The sequence below is a fragment of the Ixodes scapularis genome, unplaced genomic scaffold (assembly GCF_016920785.2).
Source record: "Ixodes scapularis isolate PalLabHiFi unplaced genomic scaffold, ASM1692078v2 PGA_scaffold5__190_contigs__length_132052651, whole genome shotgun sequence".
Lineage (NCBI taxonomy): Eukaryota > Metazoa > Arthropoda > Arachnida > Ixodida > Ixodidae > Ixodes > Ixodes scapularis.
In genome coordinates, this window is record NW_024609880.1 from 11946212 (window position 1) to 11967341 (window position 21130).

The 21130-nt window shown below is 46.1% G+C and overlaps 3 protein-coding genes across 3 annotated transcripts in view; 2 read left to right on the forward strand and 1 right to left on the reverse strand.

Annotated features, from left to right (window-relative positions):
- The window catches only part of LOC8030827 (adhesion G protein-coupled receptor L2), a 122890-nt gene that overhangs the window by 32093 nt on the left and 69667 nt on the right, over positions 1-21130 (forward strand). The window contains exon 3 of the mRNA XM_040215187.1: positions 18341-18472. Within this exon, the coding sequence (XP_040071121.1) occupies positions 18341-18472 (132 nt within the window). The remainder of the gene's footprint in view (positions 1-18340; positions 18473-21130) is intronic.
- On the forward strand, positions 10384-11538 carry LOC115316513. Its single transcript, XM_029975892.4, has one exon. The coding sequence runs from the start codon at positions 10408-10410 to the stop codon at positions 11467-11469; it is 1062 nt and encodes a 353-aa protein (XP_029831752.2). The 5' UTR covers positions 10384-10407; the 3' UTR covers positions 11470-11538.
- LOC115313676 lies at positions 12480-15287 on the reverse strand. Its single transcript, XM_040215188.3, has 4 exons — positions 14702-15287; positions 13973-14102; positions 13746-13880; positions 12480-13541 (listed from the first exon to the last, which is right to left on the reverse strand). Exons 1-4 carry the CDS (start codon positions 15211-15213, stop codon positions 12522-12524), a joined length of 1797 nt encoding a protein of 598 aa, XP_040071122.2. The 5' UTR covers positions 15214-15287; the 3' UTR covers positions 12480-12521.

Here is a 21130-nt window from a genome sequence, read left to right on the forward strand (position 1 = left end):
GGTCGCGCACAAGTCACCTAGCTGTGTTTGGAGATTTGTGCCTGTCCTTTGCCCCCTTTTTCCCCCTTCTGCAGGGATTATTGTCGTCATTTTTGTACAGCTCGCTTGCACCTTCGCATTAATTGCATTATCATAGCCTCTGCAAATTTACGTACAAGTTACTTTCGGGTGACTGCTCGCCTTGCACGCTTCGTTTGGGTATGTTTCCTGTTACCGAGCGCCATCAGATGATAAACATGGTTTTGTTTTCTGTGATTCACCAACAACACCATGGCAATGTTGTGCGTTGTAAATGACGTCTTTAATTGTGGTAGATGTCTGCGCGTATTTCGCGATTTCGTGGTGTAAGAGCGAGACGAGATTTTGTGTACCGTCGAAGATAGTCATTCTGCTTTACAATAAAGAGTACATAAGACCGCTTGAGCGATTTTGGTGCAATCGATCGACTTGTGGATAGTCATGTTGAACCAGTGGCCCAAAAGCAGCTCTATCGTAGTGACAAATACAGCTGTCTTCTGCAGTGCCCTGTTTTTCCCTCCCTAAAAGCGACTGGGCTCTCGGGGGAGGATTGAAAAGGCTTGAGCTGTGACGGAAGGGGCGCACGTACGTATATTTACAATTTAAAATAATAGCAGTAAAGGAAATCAGACAGAACGACCGATGTGGTGCTAGGTACGCGTACGTCCGTGCGTGCGTGCGTTCAACTTTTCACTTGGTTTCCCAAAGCAAAAATCTGCACGAGTGTAAAACGCCACCAAAGTTGGCATACCCCGCAACCGACGAACGGTTGCGGTTAAGTGTTCGCAGCTAGGCTTAGCGGGGTTTGCGGAGCCTCTCCCAAACGTCATCCCTTGGATGTGAACCCGAGCGCCGGGGTCGGGAGACGTTTCTACCCCTTTAGCTGGTGGGTGTCCGATGGTGGGCTCCGAACCGATCACCCCCCGTGGCCGAGGCGGACGCTCCACGCCACTAGCTTACAGCTACCGGGTTACGGTGGTGCGAGGTAAATTTGCTTTCTGCTAAACCCGGATTGTTTTAATGCGTAAGCATAGCATGCTCGTTTTCACGAAAACCACGTGGTGTCTTGTCTTTTTCAACATCGGCGAGAGAGATAGACAAGGAGGTGGAGAGGTTGACGCGTGCGACGCTCCAATTTGTCCGAAGCGCTGACGTCAGCCCACTTCAACCCCTCCCTCTCTCCCCGGTGCCGACGAATTGACAGACACCGCCATCGTTTCATCAAAACGAGCCCTTTCGTTTTCGTCAAAGTCACGCAAACAGCGGGCGCGGAGCCAGCGATGAGGCGACGCCGTGCAACACCTCCTCGATGAAAAAGCCGAAGTGCTGAATGAGATGGCGTCATCAGAGAATGTCAAGGCTGGACAAAGATAGGAAACGAGTGCTGCGTCCGCGCTCGGCTTCGCTTCTAGTTTGAGCCGAGCGTTAAGCAATCGCTGTGTCCAATCTGTGTCCAGCGTTGTCCTTCTCTGATGACGCCATCTCATTCAGCGCCACGGCTTTCTGATGTAGGAGGTATTACACCGCTGCGCGGTGGCATGCGGGCGTGCTCAGTTGCCGCTCTGCCAACACTTGTCGTTCGTTGCTCGGTGTTTCCGTATTAGCCGCACGTGGTCTGCGATGTGTTTGTAGTCAAATCCATGGATGCGGTTCACTCCACGAATGATATGGACGCTGTTCCTTCCACGAGTGGTATAGACGTGGATCTTTCCACGAGTGATATAAATGACCATAGCCAAGGACGTCGACGTATCTGACAGGCAGAGTAGCGAAAAGGTATAAACAAAATTAAGGAAGATTTCATGGTGGATTCTTAAAAAAAAATATTTTTCAACTTTCAATTTTCAACTTTCTTGCTTCTCTCCAAGGGAGAGGGGGAGGAAGAAAAAAAAAAGCAGACTGTTGTCGCTTGACAGAGTTTCCCCTCCCCACCAGCAACGAGAGAATCTATTTTACATACTAGTAACCCGTCGAACAAGGTTTTCATAGGAGCAAAACACAAAACATTAAACAGAAAGAAAAAAATATGTGACATTTATTACGAACATTTCTTGCAGGTCGGAGGACTCATCAAGAATAGGCACAAATAACACTAGAGAAACAACGAACGAATATCCTTTCTGCTCAAACCCACCAAATCCGAGCCAAGTCTATGTGTTTTGTTTATAACATTAGGCAACGAGTACTGTTCTGGAGGCCGTAGCCTGTTCTCGAGCGAGGCGTTGACCATGTGTCAACATGACGGCCTGCATATGCAGGAACTCTCCGCTTTATTTTGGCGATTGTTAGAAAAACAAGTTGATCTTGCCTTACAGACGTTTGATGTTCTAGAAGGAGTTTATAATTATAATCCTCTGTAATTGAAGCTATATGAAGGTTTTTGAAAGGTTGTAATCTGTGAGCATTGAACTCCGAATTGTACATTATTCGAATTATTCTCTTTTGGAGGACATCCAAGAGATGCATATTTGTAACCGTTGTGCTACCCCAAACAAGGAAGCAGTAATTATAGCAAGAGTAAAAGAGGGAGTTATAAAGAAGCCTCACTTTTGAGAAATGCCACACACGTCCCCCTCTGGGAAACGCTAACACTGATCTTGTAACAAGGCCAGAACGAGGTAGCAGAACAAATAGATTAAGCAGAATACAAAGCCAACAAAGAAAACCAAAAGAGAAAATAGAAGGCGTCAGCGTTAGCGTTTCCCAAAGGGCGTCTTCGGCGTTTCCAAGGGTCATGCCAACGCATTCCATATGAATCCACCTATGGATCTTCCAGTAATCTTTAGTGTACTGTATGCTTGTGGCCGAGCCCACAAAACCTTCCTACCACCGTTCTAGCTTTTTTTTTTTCTGATTCCCGAACTTGGCCGGTCACAGATCTACGCGCCACTGCTAAAGGTTTTTAACTATACATGAGGCTGTTGTGCACCATTCTTGGAGCAAAACAGCGCTCGTGATACTTATTTCAGGTCAATGAAACCACAGATTGTGGTACCTAACTCAAAGCGCTCTTCAATTTCAATTATGCATTTCGTGATACACTCGTTGATTCCAAACTCGCGAGCTCTGAACGTATAAAAGGCTGTCCAAACAGGATACTTCAGAAATCGTGAGGCGACACAGCTCCGTCAAAAGTCGTGGAAGTTGAAGTCTGGTAGTCTGATTTCTATTTTGACACCATATGGCAAACATCACGAATTTCCTCCTCACCTCCTTCGCTTTTCGGTAACATCGCTCAACACCTCCTAGAAGCCAAGGCCATAGCGCTCTTCTCCTGACGTCGCAAAGGATGGCCATCGGGGTCCCGCCTCAAAACGCCGAAACGAAGGAAACGCGTGTAATGGTACGTTTACACTTGCGGATCCGCTAGCGAATCCGCCCAGCTTTTGCCGCTGGGGCGAAACACTGGGCGGAAAACGCGGCGGCGAGCCGTTTTGGTCCAGGACCTATTTCTGCCGCCGAACGAGGCGTTTCGCTGACCGGAAGTGACATTCTTGCGCAGCGCGACGCTGCCTACGTCATGAGCACGCGTACTTCTGGGAGCAGCAACGCCCAGGAGAGAGAGCCGAGGCGGAAACTCTCGCGCCTTCTCGTCATATTTGACGAGATGTTACGGGAACCGCTGCGGCAGCTGGCGCCGCCGCCGCCGCTCGAAGGAAATAGATGTAAACGCAACCCGCTCATCGCCGCCGCCGCCGGGAGCGGATCCGCTCCCGCGGCAGCGGATTTCTTCTCAGGTGTAAACGTACCATAAAGCGGCCGTCGTAACAACGCGCTTTTAGTCACATAATCGTATCTTAGTAACTAAAATGCAAGATTCACACAGCTACTGGGCTAGAAAACATTTTATCACACAGGCAAATTATTACACTGGTAAATAATTGCTACGAAACGACATAAGGTATGCGTATAAGACGTCTAAACAAACATGTGATTGTTTTAAGTTTAACATACTTAGCCACGCAATTTTTGCTGTAGGAACGCATAGTTTATACAAAATTACTTTTACGAAATGGCGAGATACGCAGTGATTGGGCAGAGCAAAACAGATCACAGTAAAAATCAGGTAGACGTATTCAACGCGAACACGGCAAGACAGGTGTCACTTACAATCGTGTAAGCGATGTTAACGCACGCAGTAACTGAAATCTGCCAAATTCACTTAATACAATCAGTGAATTCTGGCAAAATTAATGCAATTTCGTTCAAATGAAATTACGGGGTCGACGAATCAACTCGCGTCGCTAGCTCGTATAGTTACTGAGGATAGTGAGATGATTAGATGCTATAATAGTTCCTTTCATTTCATTTATTTCTAAGACCCGTGTTCGGGTGTTACCCAAGGGAGGGTAAGAAGACACGTGTTTCAACACAAAATTAATTTTTTTACTTTTTAATATGGTAGAGGTACTAAATTTAATATTTGCAATCAACTAATACACTTATCTTTATTTCCTCGCGCTGCCTTAGATTATAATTTATTTTTTATTCCATAATAAATAAAAATAATACACCTAGGATTGCAGTGTAAACGCGGTAAAGGCAGTAATATAACATTAGCATAAAGAAACAAATAAGTACAAACGACGCCCTTTCTATAATCGAACATAAACTTGTCATTCACCTTCCAGTGAAAACTTGAATGTTACTACGGATATTTACAAACGTCGACACAATCGCACACGGATGAAGACGAAGAACGAGATTCCATTCCATCAGGAGATCAATGCAAACGACTGCAGGAATCTTCTCGCGTCCTACATGACAAAGAAAGGTCCTAAATAAGTTGTTTCTCACCTGCCGATCCTATCCATACGTACCGCAATATCCGCCACAAACAAACTTGAACACGAACTCTCAGAAGTCTCTCTACCTGTTGCGTGAAAGAGGTCTATCGATAATCGACCGGTGTCATCATTGACTAGTTGGCATGCAGGTCACTTACACCGTATCGGGACAGGTGCCGCCAATCCGCGTAAACGCCGTAGTATCAAAAGAACACAAAGGAACCACTCACAAGAGCAGCGGAAGGAGCGTGAGACGAAAGGCTTAACGTCGTCAACACATCGTTCGCTCGTGTGCTCTTCCTGCGGCTGTGACTGGATTTTTTTACGGTTCCCTTCGCTTCTGAAATGTCTCGGCGTTCCTCTTCAGACAGTCAGTAGCTCACACACAACAAAAATTTAGCAGAATCGGAACCCGTATTAGGGAACAAAATGTCGCCGCTGGAGCAGGTTCATTCAATTAGTGTGGGGAACTTCGGGACTGCATTGTATTCCCGCGGTTACGGGATAATCATGAATATAAATATGGCATGTTCGACCCTATTAACGCGTTTTATATTACATTAACATTACATATATATCAAATTATACAAAACTGCTCATTTAAGATGTGTATCGATGCCGGATGAATGCGCACGAACAAACTACGTGACCTGAATGTGCAGACAACGGTGCCGGGGAATGAGAAGGGTTAAAGAAAACCAGAGTGGGCGCCTTTTCTCGGCGTGACCTTCCTTCTTCGATATTTTGACGACACGACTCGGAGCGTTACCGCCTTAAATTCTAGGTGGTTTGTTTCGGTGCTCGTTTGATTTGACGTCACGCGCCACCTGCCAATGGTTTGCCTGTTGCCTGTCTCTCTGTTCTGCCGCTGCTCCCGGGAAACGCGAACAGCCTTCGCCTCCTCACCCTCATCTCCTTCCCTTTTCCGTTTTTGGGGACTTGAACAGCAGCCAAAAAAACGTTCCCGCCAAAAACAAAACGAAAAAAAAAAAACGGTCTAATTTGGATTGTTGCACGACTTAGATGGAGTTGTGACGCCTCTCGATTTCTGAAGTGTCCTGTCTGGACTGGCCTTCACGCTAACCGTAAAAGTAATGCACTGACCATCGGTCAGAAAGTGATGGCTTCGGAACAACGAGTGCTCCGCGTCATTGGTGTCACTTCGTCGATTCGCCAGAGCCATTCGGTACAGCAACCGGCCAATATATTTTTTTTCTTCTACCAACGATCAATAACTCTGTACGACATAATTACGTATTTACTCAAGTTATCCCCAAAAGCTGTATGTTTTCGAACGCACCACGGCGTAACTAGCCGACCATAACACCTGTCGCAAATCGTGGTGTTGACAGCACGCATGTTGTTCGAAAAGCGATTTCTCTGCCCGTGAAACATTTGTTCCAGACGCTGAGTGAATTAAGCCCTTTACAGGGAATAATTCACGACGACCACTGCCGCCACACACCGAACAGCACACAAAACAAAACTAATATTATGATAGAAAAACTGGCGTGCCTCGTGGCATTTTACGACGTGCTTTGCGGGGAACCGAACTTATGAATAGGAACGGCGGGGGAGCGGACTATTTTTCGGCTATCGCAAATAATTACAGCGCGAACGTTTACTTTTTACTGGGAGATTCATTCCTTTTGCCGTTTGAAATATTTTATAAGCAATGACATTAATTAGAAGAAGCCTACGTATTGCTAACAATATTTACTGCATTCGTTTCTTCAAAACGACGAGTTTAAAAGGCGGAAACGCAGCGTACGGAGTCAGTTGGGTGATCGGTGGCGGAGTGGGCTAACGCGTCTCAGCTCGGAGCACGGAGCAAACGCTTGCGCTTCAGAATTCCCTCGGTTCGATCCCCGCCAGCTGCCCATTTCGATCTGGATGAGTTTCACGCCGGCACGCGCTCGTGTAATCACTACTTCTTGGTACACGTTAATGACCCATGGCTAGCGGTTGGACCGCAGTGGCTAGATTTCTCGACTTCAGGTCACCCGTTGAGGCACCTTCAATGCCGTCTAAACCAGAGCCGTATGCGTAGAGAGTTTGGTCATTCATTGGAAAGTATAGGAGACAAATGAGGAGGCCGACACTGTGCTGGGCGTGTCCCTGGGCGTCTTTACAAATTCGACTGTGGCCAACCAGAAGCCGGAGATGATACCCTGGCGGTGGTCGCGAGAAACAAACTTAATAAGTGCATCGGAGTAACTCTCGGTGAATGAAAATATGTGCACGTGATGTTTCAATCACGGTCATCCGTAATCATGGTGGAAGAGTGTGACTAGCGGAAGATCGACATAAAACGTGCGCCAGTCGCCGAGTGCCAGGAATCTGCCGTCCGAGCAGTCACACTCTGTCCGAGGAAAACAGTTGAGCGGCACATTCGCTTTTTACACCTCTCTGCAAGATCATAATCGAAACATCACGTGCACCCTATTTTCAACCATAAAGGGTCACTACATTTACATCTTGTGCGCTTATTAAAACCATATACCTATGATTAAAACTGTTTGTTGCTACCTCCAGGGATTCTTTTCGGCCTGTGGTTGGCCAAGAGAGCATGTCAAGACCTATTTCTAAATCTAGTGTATGCCCCGGCTCTGCCCGCGACCTCCCATTGACCCAACTCTTTCGATACACTGCTCAGTCTAAACCACTGATATCTATGGATCGTGCTTCCCCACTCCGCAAGTGCGGCCACCGGACGGTCATCTTGCGTGCAGTGAAATCGCGTTTTTGCGAGCGTTCAGAGGCTGGCGGCTGCGTGCTGAAGATATTTTTCTACTCGTTCGTCGTGATTCGCCGAAGAGGTTTCTTAAAGCCCTGTCAAAATGGTGAGACTTGCCTTTGAGAATACGTGGACACTTTTACGAAAGCGCAGCGCCGCAGGAAAAAGGCGCAACTCGTCAAAAGTAAGTTTCGCCGGTCTCGCGGCGTGATCAAAGCTTCCTTGACACTCCGAAGTGCTGCATCTCTGTGCCTTCGCACGCTTGGATACCGGTCAAGAATCGACGCCGTGGCAATGTTTTGAAGGTGTGTTGAGCGTAGGTGTCTTTGCATCATATATCGGTCATGAAGTTCTGGATCGTCGAACTCTTCCGTCGAGTTGTAATAAAAGGTGAAAAAATGTATGCGATTGCCCTTGAGCACACTTAACCATGGCTATGTTTCAAATCTGCTCTAATGGATCAGATGGCAGCAAAAAGAGAGCAAGGCTATGGATCAAGGAAGGTTTTCGAAGGCCAAGACGGCGAGATTGAAAATCTTTGAAACGCGGCCCATATTGCCGAGCGCAAACTGTTGACCAATCATTACCCCTTAGGGCTTCAAATCGCATCACCGCTTTGAACAATGAAGCCAGGGGCGTCGGAAGTGTTTGGTAAAAAAGGGGGGGGGGGGGGTGCGCAGAAGTATATTTTTTCTACTGAATAAATTTCCATGAGCGTCTAGTAAACAAATCTAATAAACACGCCGCCGCCTTTAACGGAAACCCTTGAACGGGTTTACGTTAAAGAACATGGCGTGCTTTAGAAAGAACATGTGCTTCCATTCGCTTGAAGAGCTCGGTCTGCAATCAATGACTGTGTTTTATAGCACTACTTTAATCAAATATATAATTCGTCTTCGGAGAACACGGCCGGTGATGCTGCGCGCGTTCTCACCACAATCCGGATAACGAAGCCGGTATCGTGTATCGGCTTGAGGCTCTCCTTCTGTAACATTATTCGCTGGAGTCCGACAACTGTCAGCGGTCATTAGGCCTCGGCGCAGTCCTTTCAAGATCGACGCAAGGGCATTTGTACCTAACTACAGGTCGAGCGAGTGTTCCAAAGTGCGTTTTGACGCATCAGAATGCTTGGAGAAGCCTATACTTCGTTTCAGTTTAGGTCCGAGCGCGGCCGATCTTATGAGCCGAAGGCCAATCAAACAGCGAAAGAGGCACAACGTCATGGCGTGCTTTCTGCAGTTGATAGGACCAGCCGGCCTTCACCGTTTCTCGGTGCGTGCTCCTCTGCCGGATAGTTCTATAAAGCGCAGAGAGCACGCCATGACGCGGCGCTTTCTGCGCTGTATGATTGGCCCTTCGGCTCATAACATAGGCCGCGCTCGGACCTAAGCTGAAACGAAGTATAGACGGTTTCGCCGAGGTCCGTGCCGCCAGGGCGCGCTAGAGTATGCCAACCGGATGTGCTCCCAAGAAACTTCCGGTTTCTTCAGTTTCGTGCGCGTATTCGGAGTGAGGACGATGTTTTCGGCGTGTAAGTCATCTCCCTTGAACCGTGCACGACGTGGGCCTTGCTGCGTTGTACCAGGGTGCAGTCTGAGATCTGGAACGAACCTTCTTTCGCAAGTGCGAACATTTAGGTTCCCCACAGAAACCGAGAGAAGGAAAGCCTCGGTCGCAGCGGTACGACGGGACAATTGGCTGCCTACTAAGAGCTCACAGATTTGTTCTGCCCACTTCGTTCAAGGCAAGTATTTAATTTAGATTTTATCATCCCCTGCCACGGGTTCGGTGTCTTGAACATTAGCGTTGCGAAACATTTCGCACGCAAACAAGCGTCCCGTAACATCGCCCGAGATGCTCGGGAGTGCAATCCTGAGTCAGCCGGCTTAGCCGCGTTTAATGGACCCTGACTAATTTCGAAGGCTAAGACTGCTGCTTGATGGCTCAAGAAGTTACTATCGCGGACTATGCCAGATTATGGGGACGTATTCGTTGTCTTTAGATGGTCGAGGCCGCGTCAGGAGCCATCGGGCACTTATGGTGCGCTGAAAAATCATCCGTTCGTGTATCCGACTCCGTTTCCAGGTGGTTTTCGACAGTAGCTAAAGCTAGGAACGAGTGCATCTCGGATTTCGCCTGTGCGTTCGCTAGAGGATAAGCGCTTAGACCGAAAGCGCTGACAAGCTGGGCGACGCACTTCCCCCTGATGCAGCTGCTGTCCAAAAGAACCTCGATCGGAGCCTAGTTTCAGGTTGTGTTATGTGGCTTCGTGTGCAACATTGCACTGCTCCTGTTTGGGAAAACTAAAGCATACGTAGGAAAGCAACTAGGCCACCACATTTTAAATTACACACGTAAAAATTTCCTCACGTGCGTGTGTCCGTGACACAAAAAACAGTAAAAAAATGGCATAAAACGCAAGGGTGTGTCACTTTCTACCGTAACTTTTTTTTTAAGGAACATGAATTTGTGTCATAAATTACTCCTTTGCCCTTGTTCAATGAAGGAAATTCTATCAACATGTTCTCAGCGGTTTCCCCTCCCCACAATTTGTTTACTGTACAACTCGTCTGCAGAGTTAATATACAACTATTACTGTTTCCACTGCACGCTTGCGTGTATTTTGTAATGTCTGTACATTTATGTCTTTCAGGCAGGCCATCTTCTGATGCAAGTCATCCTGACTATGTCCCTACACTGTTTCCTTATCGTGTTCGAGGGAACCTCGAGCAGAAGATCGCACGGTACCAGCGTGCTAAGAACAAGCATGCGCCAAGTGGCCCCCCTGCAGTGGACCCTGGCCCTCCTACAGTCACCATTGAGAGTGTTGGCCACGAGGACAATGTTGAAAAGGCCTGTGACGCAATGACAGAAACAACACTTACTCTACAGGACATCTCAAACCAGATTTTGGAGAACAAATCATTAAAAGAGCGCATCATTTGTATGGAACAGGACTTGGCAGTCGCTAAAAAGAAGATTGCTGAGCTTGAGGAGGAAAAGAAGCCACCCAACCTTCCGGAAGTTACCAAAAGCACAGTCATGCAGTCTGACAAGACTGTGAAATTTTACACGGGGCTAGTGTCTACAGCCATGTTTAATGCCTTGCTGCAGTTTGTGCTGTCCATCTGGAATCCACCACAAAGGACATGCCTAGATCCAGAGCAGCAACTGATCCTAGTGCTCATGCGACTGCGACTAGGTCTTCTAACACAAGACCTGGCATGTCGATTTGGCATCTCAGCATGCACTGTAAGTGTAATTTTCCACTCGTGGCTCGACGTTTTGGCAGAGAATCTCAAGAAGTTCATCATCTGGCCATCTCGACGGTCGATTCAAACCCATCGTCCTCGAGCATTTCGAGACCCATTATTTGACCATGTCAGGGGAATAATTGACTGCACGGAAGTATTTATCCAGAGACCAACTGTAATGAAGGCCAGAAGCCAAACTTTTTCCAGCTACAAACACCACAATACCATCAAGCTGCTTGTTGTGGTATCCCCGTCAGGAGCAATCACGTTTGTTTCGAAAGCCTGGGGGGGCAGGGTTTCCGACAAGGAGCTAACCTTACACAGTGGGCTACTTGACATGGTTGAAGAGGGAGATGTCTATCTTGTTGACAGAGGGTTCCGCTGTGAAGACATGTTTGCAGCTCGAGGCGCAACCCTTTTGATGCCCTCACTAACAAAGAAGCGCACCCAACTACCTGGAGCTGAAGTCACTGCGTCAAGGAAACTCTCCAGCGTCCGCATCCATGTTGAGAGAGCAATACGAAAGCTGAAAGTTTTTAGATTATTCCAGACTGAGCTGCCGGTAAGTTTCGTGAAAAGAGCCGGCGATGAGGGCTACGTGACCATTGACAAGATAGCAGCGGTGTGCGGCGGGCTTGTCAACCTGCAAACTCCTCTCATCAACAGCCGCTAGGAAAGCTCGTGAGAACAGCTGGCAATGAAGGCTATGCAACCATGGACAAGTCAGCAGTTGTGTGTGGTGAACTTGTCAACCTGCAAACTCTTATCATCAACAGCCGCCAGGAAAGCTTGCGAGAACAGCCAGCGTTGAAGGCTATGCAGCCATGGACAAATTAGCGGCTGCGTGTGCTGGGCATGTCAACCTGCCAACTCCTATCAACAGTCACAAGGGCTTGGCTGTGCATCACTAAATGTTTTCATTGCAAAGGAAGCAACACATGGTGAAGTGTGAAGTCAGTGTGCCTTATAATAATTTCTTGAGTGCTAGACTGCATTGATCGGTAAATACAAGCATTTTTATTATGCTTACTTTTGGTTGCTGGGTGCATAATTTTCTTGACTACTAATTACATGTGACAAATGAAAGTGCAAAGTGAAACACAGACGAGATAAGACACACGTACGACAAGGGCAGGCCTGCGCCTGTCCATGTCGTACGTGTGTCTTATTTTGTATATGCTTTAGTTTGCACTTTAACCTTTTAAATTACATAAACTAGACCAAAGTTTTTTTGCGACAGATAAAACCTGAACTCAAGCTGCCACCTTGACAGGCTTTGGCTTTTTTTATAATTTAAGCCCTTATGATCATAATAGTATAAAATATTCACTGGTATGTACTGTACATGCTTGTTCGTCGAATTGTTCAGAACTTTTTGTATGTGTATAGTACATTTGGGGCACTTTTGAGCTGTAAAAATAACTTATAAACATACTTGACTAGTAACATCAAAGCCAGACAGCAAAAAGATATTCTTACAATTTTTAATTGCATACAGCACAAAAAAGAAAAAAGTCCGAACAAGTTGTGTTGACATTTAGTTGTCGCTGCAGTATGGCCGACAGTTTGGCATGCAGTGCACACCCATGATCTTGGTGTGCGTTTAAGGTTTACACACTTCAGATGGAAATTGTCACAACAAAGTTAACATTCAAGGCTATGCAGCCTAATTACATGCAGCAACACCAAGAAAGAAAAAAAAGTCCGAACAAGCTGTGCTGACATTCAGTTGTCGCCAGTACGGCTGACAGTTTGGCATGCAGTGCACACCCATGATCTTGGTGTGCGTTTAAGGTTTACACACTTCAGATGGAAAATGTCGCAACAAAGTGAACATTCAACAACACGGCCCGACCTAGCGCCATGACAATGGCATGTTGTCCTCGCACATTTTATTTGCTTGAAGATTCGCACGGACTGCAGTTCTGGAAAGATGTGGTTAATAAAAAAGCACTCTGCTTTAAGTTTTGCAGCTGCCCAGAAATTCTCATCAAAGGTTATAACCTCAATATTTATGGGAGGTCCCGTAAAAACAGCAAAGTATGCTCGACGGAGCTTCGTGGCCGCCATTTGTGCTTGTACTTGGGCATAGTAACCATGATCGTGCCTCAGCTGCAGGTTCTCATCGAGATAAGGTAAACGCTTAGACGTTTTAGTGAGGGAAGCACCTTTCATTGATGCAGCACACTTGACCTCCAGGACTGCCTTCTCGCAGCATGCGCAAGAGACAATGGCATCGGGAGATGCAGCTAGAAAGGGCAGGCTTCCTACAACAAACAAACCACACTCATTTAGTTGCAGGTCTTTATGTTTCAGGGACTCCTTTGCAATAAATGCTCGTTTAGCTTCTGGTTCCTTTTCAGAGCCCCAACGGAGGTTTGAAACACGAGGTGCCTCTATATACCCCATAACCTCCGCAACAAGGCCATCGGCACCGCTCTGGCATGTAGCCACACGACCCAAGACAGACGCTGTTATTCTGCCCTTCCGTTCTTGCTTCCATCTGAGGGATCTTGATTGCCCGCGAGTGGCTTTCTCAATCTCAGTACAATGTGCAGCTGTTAGCCGAACTTCCTGGGCTGCTTTTAGGTCCATGTTTTGGTAAATACCACCAAGCGGCAACTGTGAGGGCGTCTCCTTGCGCTTGGCCGGTCTCTCTGGTTCTTGGTCAGCTGCTTCAGGAGCGGAGTCAGTTTCCTCGCTGTCCGTGATCGAGCACAGCAGAAGCGTTTTTGGGGCTAATGCCTATAAGAACAAAAACCGGATTAAAGTGTACATTGGTTGGTGACAATGTGTAATGCAAACATCACTGGCCAACCCTCGACCTGGGAGTTGAACCCGGATTTTTAGTGTAGTCATGCACAGTTACCCAGTCAGGATATTTCGGATGGCTATAGGCACAAGACACTGGACTTATGAACTGAAAATAATTTATTTCGATTTTCTCACTTTTATTCGGTGCATGAAGCCGCGAACTTGTTCGTCTGTCCATGTCGGTACAGGTCCCCGTGGTCTCAGAGCAACTTGAATCACAGCCTGTCCTACCTTAGGCTTGAAGAATATGATGCCGCTAAGTGGCGCTGCCTGCATGCAATTTTGCAGTTAGTTCTTGCAGTTCTGAAAAAAGACTGATGTGACAGAGCAAAAGTGAAGACTTGAAATCATGAAAGGCTTACTACACTTTTTCTTGACACCTCAATCCACCTGCATGCCACATCAGTCGGTGATGGGTTGTTTAGCCCATACTTCACAGTTGCTTCAACGCTGAAGAGTAGAGCAGCAACGTGAGTACAGCATTCCCCCAGGCTGAAATCCACAACAGCATAAATATGATGTATTAAGTACCCAGAAAATGCAAGGAAAGCATGAAGCTCCATGTGTTGACGAATGTGACAAGCATAACACCATAAAAGCACCCATTAGATTAAAGAAAATTTCGTGCAACTTCGAAGAACTGCACAGCATCAAGTTTCATGACATGGCGGCAATTTGTAATTACATGCACTTATACTTTGATTATGCATAGCGACTCAAAACGATTACCACTATGTAGATACGTGCAGCCTGTTCGCGAATGATACATCAAAATAAAATACGTTAGTCAAGCAGTGTTTTTGTGGGTAAACAGTGCCCGCGTCTTTCTTTTTTTTTCACGCAATTCTAAAGGGAAATCGGAAACCCAGACTCTTGTAGATATCTTAAGAGTCGCGTGAGATCGAACAATGGAGTAGGAAATCGTGAGTTTTAGTAGATCGTGTCTACAGGGAACGATATTGCTAGCGGGAGATAGCGCTCCCACTTCGAATCACGTTTGAAGCGCACGCCCGGAGCGGTGGCGGGCCTCCGAAAACGATCTGCCAAAACTTCCAATCACTCAAATAGACTCTTGTGAATGAAGTACTCACCCGGCCATGCACGTGCAATGGGCACTAGTAACAGTTCCATCGTCCTGGACAACGCACCACGGTTGGTATGCTTTCGTTAGCATTTGACTGGCCTCGACAGTTGCCGCAATGACGACGATGCCTTCCCCACGCTTGCCTGCCTTGAACGACACAAGCCGTTTCACTTTTCCACTCACAAAGGCGTTGTATGCTTCGCCCATCTTGTGGCTTTTGAACTGTTCCTTGGTATAAAAGCACACTCCTTCCACGAGATACATGAAGATATCTGCTGCCGTGACTGGGGGGAAGTTCCTGGAGTCCGAAGAAAAGCTAAACCGTACCAGATCACCGTCCAGCGGGTCGGGCAGCTCTTGGCCCCTGAACGACAACTTCTCTCGATACCGATTCTGTGCCTCGATGTCGAGCCCTTTAAAATAGTCACTTGACATTTCCGTAGGCGAAAGGGTAAACACTCTGCACACTAAAATTATCACGCCGGTCGAAACATCAGCAACCCAGCTCGTACGCACCATTGGGAAACCACGCAGGAAAAAACCGGAAATTCTTCGACCGGAAGTCGCGGGGGGGTATCCAATCAGCGTCAAGCGCCGCTTGTTTGCAAACACCAAAAGCGTCTATAGCAACCAAAGTTCAAGTCAAGGGACGCGCGATGACTAGGCAGTCAAGCGCGCAGCGACATTGGGTGAGGTCTTCGGAAAACAAAAGCATGAGGTGCGCAAGCAGCGGACAAACCCGCACGCACGTTGTATACTTCCCTTCACCTTGTCGAAGCGCAGGTCGATCGAGCAGTGACGAAAGTGCTGCGTCACGTCGCCCATTTTCTTTCTGCGTGTGGGCTATCATCGGACGAACCAGTCGACCGCAGTGAGAGCACCCTGACCTGGCGCTTTTAGTCTGTGTGTGCGTGCGTTCTTGTAGTCTAGCCTCGAATACATGTAAACATACGGTGAAACCGAAAATAGGCATCCTATACATCCTTGCCCCTTTTATCTGACCGCAGCCCATGCCCCGATCCCGTTGAACTCATCAAGCAGATCTAATAGTCTATCATCATGGCCGTCGTCATATTCGCACCGACATGGTGTTTACAGCCAAGCCCGCTTTGCCCACACCAGGTTTGAGCTCTGCGCGTGCGCAAAACCGAATTCGGGAGGAGTGAAGCTTTTGCGCGTGCGCAGTAGCAACAGCAGTGCCCCCACAGTGGCGCGACGTCAGTGAGTTGGTTTATAACCGGCCAAACCAATCGCGCACAGTGCTTAGGGTGTAATTCTTTGTTTTTTTTTTTTGTTTTCTTTTTATTTGACTGATTGCTTTAGACGGTGGAAGCAAACTCAAAAAGACGACGAGCAGCCTAAGGATGCACGTTCGAAGCTGCTTCATTCAATCGGATCGAGCATGGGCTGCGGTCGCACTTAATGGTGGCCTTTTAATCATTAGGTATACCGGCTTTTTTTTTCAATTGGGGTGTTGTGGCTCTATATTCGGCAGTCCGGATTTTTTTAATTATAACAATTAAAACTTGATGACCGATCATACCAGAGGTTTACATTATGACTAGGGTTTGGCCTGATGTTCCAATAATAGTAACAGAACGGGCCCTACCGATATATAAAAAACATGTCTAGGCAAATTAGTGCCTAAGTTTCTGTGTACTGTGTATTCATAAAAAAATAAAACACATAAACTCAACCAATTAAAAAAAAAAGGTACGGTGTGTAGTTGGGCGAGTTGGTGCAGGATCAGTATAAATAAGAAATAAAAATAAAATAAAAAAAAGCCGCAAGCATAAGAAGACGACGTTAAAAGCGCGGCGTTTCTGTTGTCTTCTACTTGTGCTCGTGTGTGTTTTTGCGCTGTTTTATTACTTCGGGTCTGTAAGATATTCCTCAACATTTTAGAATATTTCCGTATTCTATTTGAATCCACTAATTTATTTTTCCTAGCGGGTTCAAATCTGGCACTTTTCATCCGATTTAGTTACACGTCGTTTGCGCTGTCCAATTTGTTTCATTTTCTTCCCGAGTAATTCCGATGATTTGGAAGCCCACCTGCGTCCCCATTCTCATCATTTAATATGAAGTGAAGAATCTGGCTGGCTCTTTGCGGTTTTCTGTAAAGCCCTTTTTGCAATGACAAGGAGTGCAAGAAAAAAATCGATCGGTCGTGAGTGACTGACTGAACACGAGTAATGAGCCGAACGTTGACGCGGCACTCGCGTCTAAACTGCTCGGATATGATGGGAGTGCGTGCAGGGGGCGAGGGAAAAGACAACAAGCTACGTAGGAAAGTGCCGAGGCCCAAGATGGGAGGGTCAAAGCTGGAGTGTGCGGCCGCAAGGAGTGCGACCTTCACATTCCACTCTCGGTAGAGCGTTATGCTTCTTCTTGCGCTTCTTGCTTCTGCTTCTTGCGCAAGCGTTACGGTGACGTCAGAACAACGCCGGGCTCTGATTGGCTTTGATTGAAAGGATAGTGGATATACCCCAATGCTAGAGTAGATGCCTTGAGGTCTACGCACTTATTTGTTGAATCAGCCAATATAAGGTCGGCGTTTTGAAGTCATCGCAACCCCTGAGCTAGAAGCAGACGAACTTGCACTCCGCATAGATTTGGCGGGGTTCTCTGTCCGAGACGCGCGCATTTGAAGTACCAAATTTGTACCGCGTTCCTCTGTGCAAAGTCCAGCGCGAAGCACTACAAAGTATTTTCGGTGTTTTCATAACCTTTCGCAGAATACAATTGTGCGCCCGGCATCATTGTTACTACGGAAGGTGCTAACACGCCTTTCGAATCTTTTCTTTTATGCCTATTTGGTGTTTTGACACAGCAGAGTTTTACTCTTGCCTACCTTTTATTAATCATTGTTTTCTTTCGTCCATTCATTCATTTAAATATTTGTTTTTCTTTCCGTGCACTCGAACTCCCCCCTGAAGCCTTGATAATTATTCACAAACAGCGAGATCGCAACTTAGTTAGAACAACTTAAATACTAAACAATTTCATATTGCCGCGCGCGCATGTGGCCAAGCAGGCAGCGCGCGCGTAGCCTAACGGTTATCGTGCCTGCCTCCCACGCGAAACGCCAGGGTTCCAATCCTGGGAGCGCCGCATTATTTGTTACTCCTGCAAACTAGTTTTCTGGTAGATTCGAGAATCAAGTCGGCGCGTTCGAGGTCCGAATGTTCTACGTGTTGAATATTCTACGCCGATTATTCCAGGAGCTCACGCATGTACAGTACATAAGGGGCTCCACGTGGCGCACCGGACTCAGTCTCGCCCTAGCGCTCGAACCTGCTCTTACGCCGACCTCGACGCCCGCGACGCTCTGTTATTCTTCTTTGTGTTCTCTTTATTTTGTGCACAAGTTCGCCCCATTAAACGTTTAGTCTTCTTCAGTTATCATCGCCTTATCAATTGCCATTCGTGACAATACTGACACGTGAATAATATCTACGGCGAAGGTTGTTACACAAGAGCTGTATCTGGGCCATGGGTCGAATCGTAATAATGATTTAGGGAATCTACGGAAGGTCCCTAATGAAATTAAAAGAAATATACAGTGCCAAACATTGTACAATTCTTTATGCAGCTCTAAGATCGAAAGTTGAGTGCACGATTTTCTCCACTGTTCCTCACCCAGGTGAAAGACAGCCCAGAACCGCCGCCCTACCCGAAAGAGCCATGTGCTTGGAGGCCGTGTACCGCGGAACCAGGTGGTCTGCTTCGCCACCAGACACGTGCGCCGAGATGGACTGCCCCAGAGGCAGCTTCGGTACGTGCTCATTCACTTTCTCAGAACATGAAGACTCTTTGAAAACAAAATGCTTCCAAGCAAAATAAACTGAAACATCCGCCTAAATGGAACTCTACTCTGATGATCTAGTTTCAGTTTCAAAAAAATAATCGCTTGGTCCGGGCCGGCCTACTACACCCTAGCCAGACTTGGAAGTAACGCGTTGAAAGCAATGGCGTCGCTGGTAACACGTTCGTATTATTAGTAACAAACTAAAGTACTCAGTAGTACCCGAAATGACCTACGAGTAAAATACATTCGTAATGCTGTGTGCTATTTTCGATTAAATCATGTTCCTCATTATACATTAGCTTTGATTTAAATTAGTTACGTTCTCAGTTTCTTTAAAGGGATACATCAACGATATTTGAAATATAACCGTCGTGCTTAGAACTAGGCTGCATATGATCTATAATAGCCGTAATTGTCAATCGCACGTTGGAATGTTGAGCCTGCCCTTAGCGAAAAGTCGTTCAAAATCAGTATACTGAAAGTATACTAATAGTGAACTTGGGGCATGTACTGAAATCGTACTAGTTTCACACTTTTATGAAACAAAATAGTATACCTTTAGTACACCCCAAGTACATATGTAATATACCATAAGTGCACCTCGAGTGCACTTCTAGCATACTATAAGTGCAAGTTTAGTACACTACATATATGCTTTTAGTGCACTAAGTGTACACTACCAGTACATATCTGCGGAGTGTCCCAAAAAACTTGCACCAAACTTTAAAAAAAAACACAAAAAAAAAAAACCGGAGCGTTTTGCGGGAGTGAAACCAACTGAACGCTGTTAGAAAGACTTTTGCGAAAGTGCACGAAATTGTTTTAGTGCGCCTATTTATTTAATAAAGAGTAACAAGTTAACTTTTGAAATCTTCATTTAAAAGTCGAGGTGTGAAATGTAAAGTTGTAGAGCGCATTAAAAACACCAAATTAAACCATTTTCAACAAGGTGCACTAAGCCTTCAAAAAAACGCCCGCGAAATACAAAAAATACCGCGTGACAACTCGCTTCCCCAATCACGGCGTGCGAGCGCGCCGCGAATGTGCGTTCTTTGAAGGCCGGAAAAAAGCACGAAAACGTATTATGTTTCAAACACTTTAATTGGGTGTTTCTCAATGCGCCCTGCAACTTTACAATTGACATCTTGGCCCTTAAAGGAATATTTGAAAGGTTAGCTCATTAATCTTGGTTATTTACATAACCAGGCGCATTAAAAAAATCTGTGCACTTTCTCAAGACGCTTGCTAACGACAGTTGACTTCATTCCTGCAGAGCCCTCCGGTGTTTTTTTAAGTATGGTGCAAGTTATCTGGGACGCCGTGTATGCCGGGCGTTCTGAATGGAAAGAACGGTCTTAAATTGGCCAGAAAAATCGGCGCCTGCATTTAAAAAGCTGACTTTTCAAAGGTGTTTCTTTGAACGGCTGTATTCCAACCTGTGGAATTTCATGTCATATAGCTTCATTCTTGTGAAATGTCGAGAAACGCCGTTGACAAGTCAATTGATGATGATAATGCAGAGGCGCCACCATCGGGAGATGCACTCTTAAAAATGAGTCAGGAAATTAACGAGGAAATCTTTGGCAGCTCTATTCCTCGTGAGAATGACGTACCGGCGTCTTCTGAAACTGTGTGAGAAAAGCCATAAAGAAGAGGTGCATTGCATTTTTCAACTGAAAGTATGTATGTGTAGCATACAAACATTATGATCAGTGTTATTCGCGTAATTGATAAGACAGGAATTGAAATCCTACTTATCACTTTATTCAAGTTTTCGAGCCTGCCTCACTGTACACTCTCCTTTGTGATGATGGTATGCCATTACATCCTGCGTAAAAAGAGAAGAGAAAATTACCCTATGGGGGCCACTCCATGATTTAACATCACATAATTCGCTCAAAGGACCACTATGTGAGGAAGGCAAGATAGTAACAACTTCATCCTGACAAAAGGGTGAGGAAAATCGGACAATATCGTTTCGGAAAGCCTGATAAGCCAGACATTAGTGGTGTGCCTTCCTGCATGTCCAGGGCTATGCTACAGGTAATAGTGTTCATTGCAGAGCACAACATTTATTACTTCAAATCTTAGGCTCCATAAAAAAAGAAAAGAAAAGATTTAAGGTTGCAGCTTCTACATTTTAAGCACATGGATTGATGAAGGTCACAACGAAAACATCTGAGAATGTCAAATTTCAGGGCTGTGTGTGCTAATAATAAAATTGTATTTTAGAAAATTAGTATAATACGGTATTCGATATTGGTTTCAAGATGAATCGTACTACTGTAAACGACCTGATTTTCGCGAAAGCTTAGTCTTTGCGAGTTTATCTCGAAAGAGTAAAGCTACACGCACTCCGGAGTGAACTTCGAACGGAAATGGCTATACGCACTCCGCTTTTCTCGTATAAAACTAGTGATCACAACGAGCTTCCTAAGCGGTGGCATGGCATAGTGGTCAAGATGTCCGCTTCATACGCAAGTGGACGCGTTTGATCCGCGGTGTCCTACTTTTTTTTTTCTTTTTTTTTTTCTCAAACATTTTGTTTTGTCGAGGCATTTGGCGATATTTACATTTCTTTTTTTTGCGATGAACAGTTAAAAAAAAAATCGAATGTTGTTGAGG

Coding starts and splice junctions, on each gene's coding strand:
- LOC115316513 (XM_029975892.4), top strand. CDS start 10,408: ATGACAGAAACAACACTTACTCTACAGGACATCTCAAACCAGATTTTG.
- LOC115313676 (XM_040215188.3), bottom strand. CDS start 15,213: ATGGTGCGTACGAGCTGGGTTGCTGATGTTTCGACCGGCGTGATAATT. Junction 14,103..14,701: donor CATTGCACGTGCATGGCCGG/GTGAGTACTTCA, acceptor TGTGGATTTCAG/CCTGGGGGAATGCTGTACTC. Junction 13,542..13,745: donor GCTTCATGCACCGAATAAAA/GTGAGAAAATCG, acceptor TTGTTCTTATAG/GCATTAGCCCCAAAAACGCT.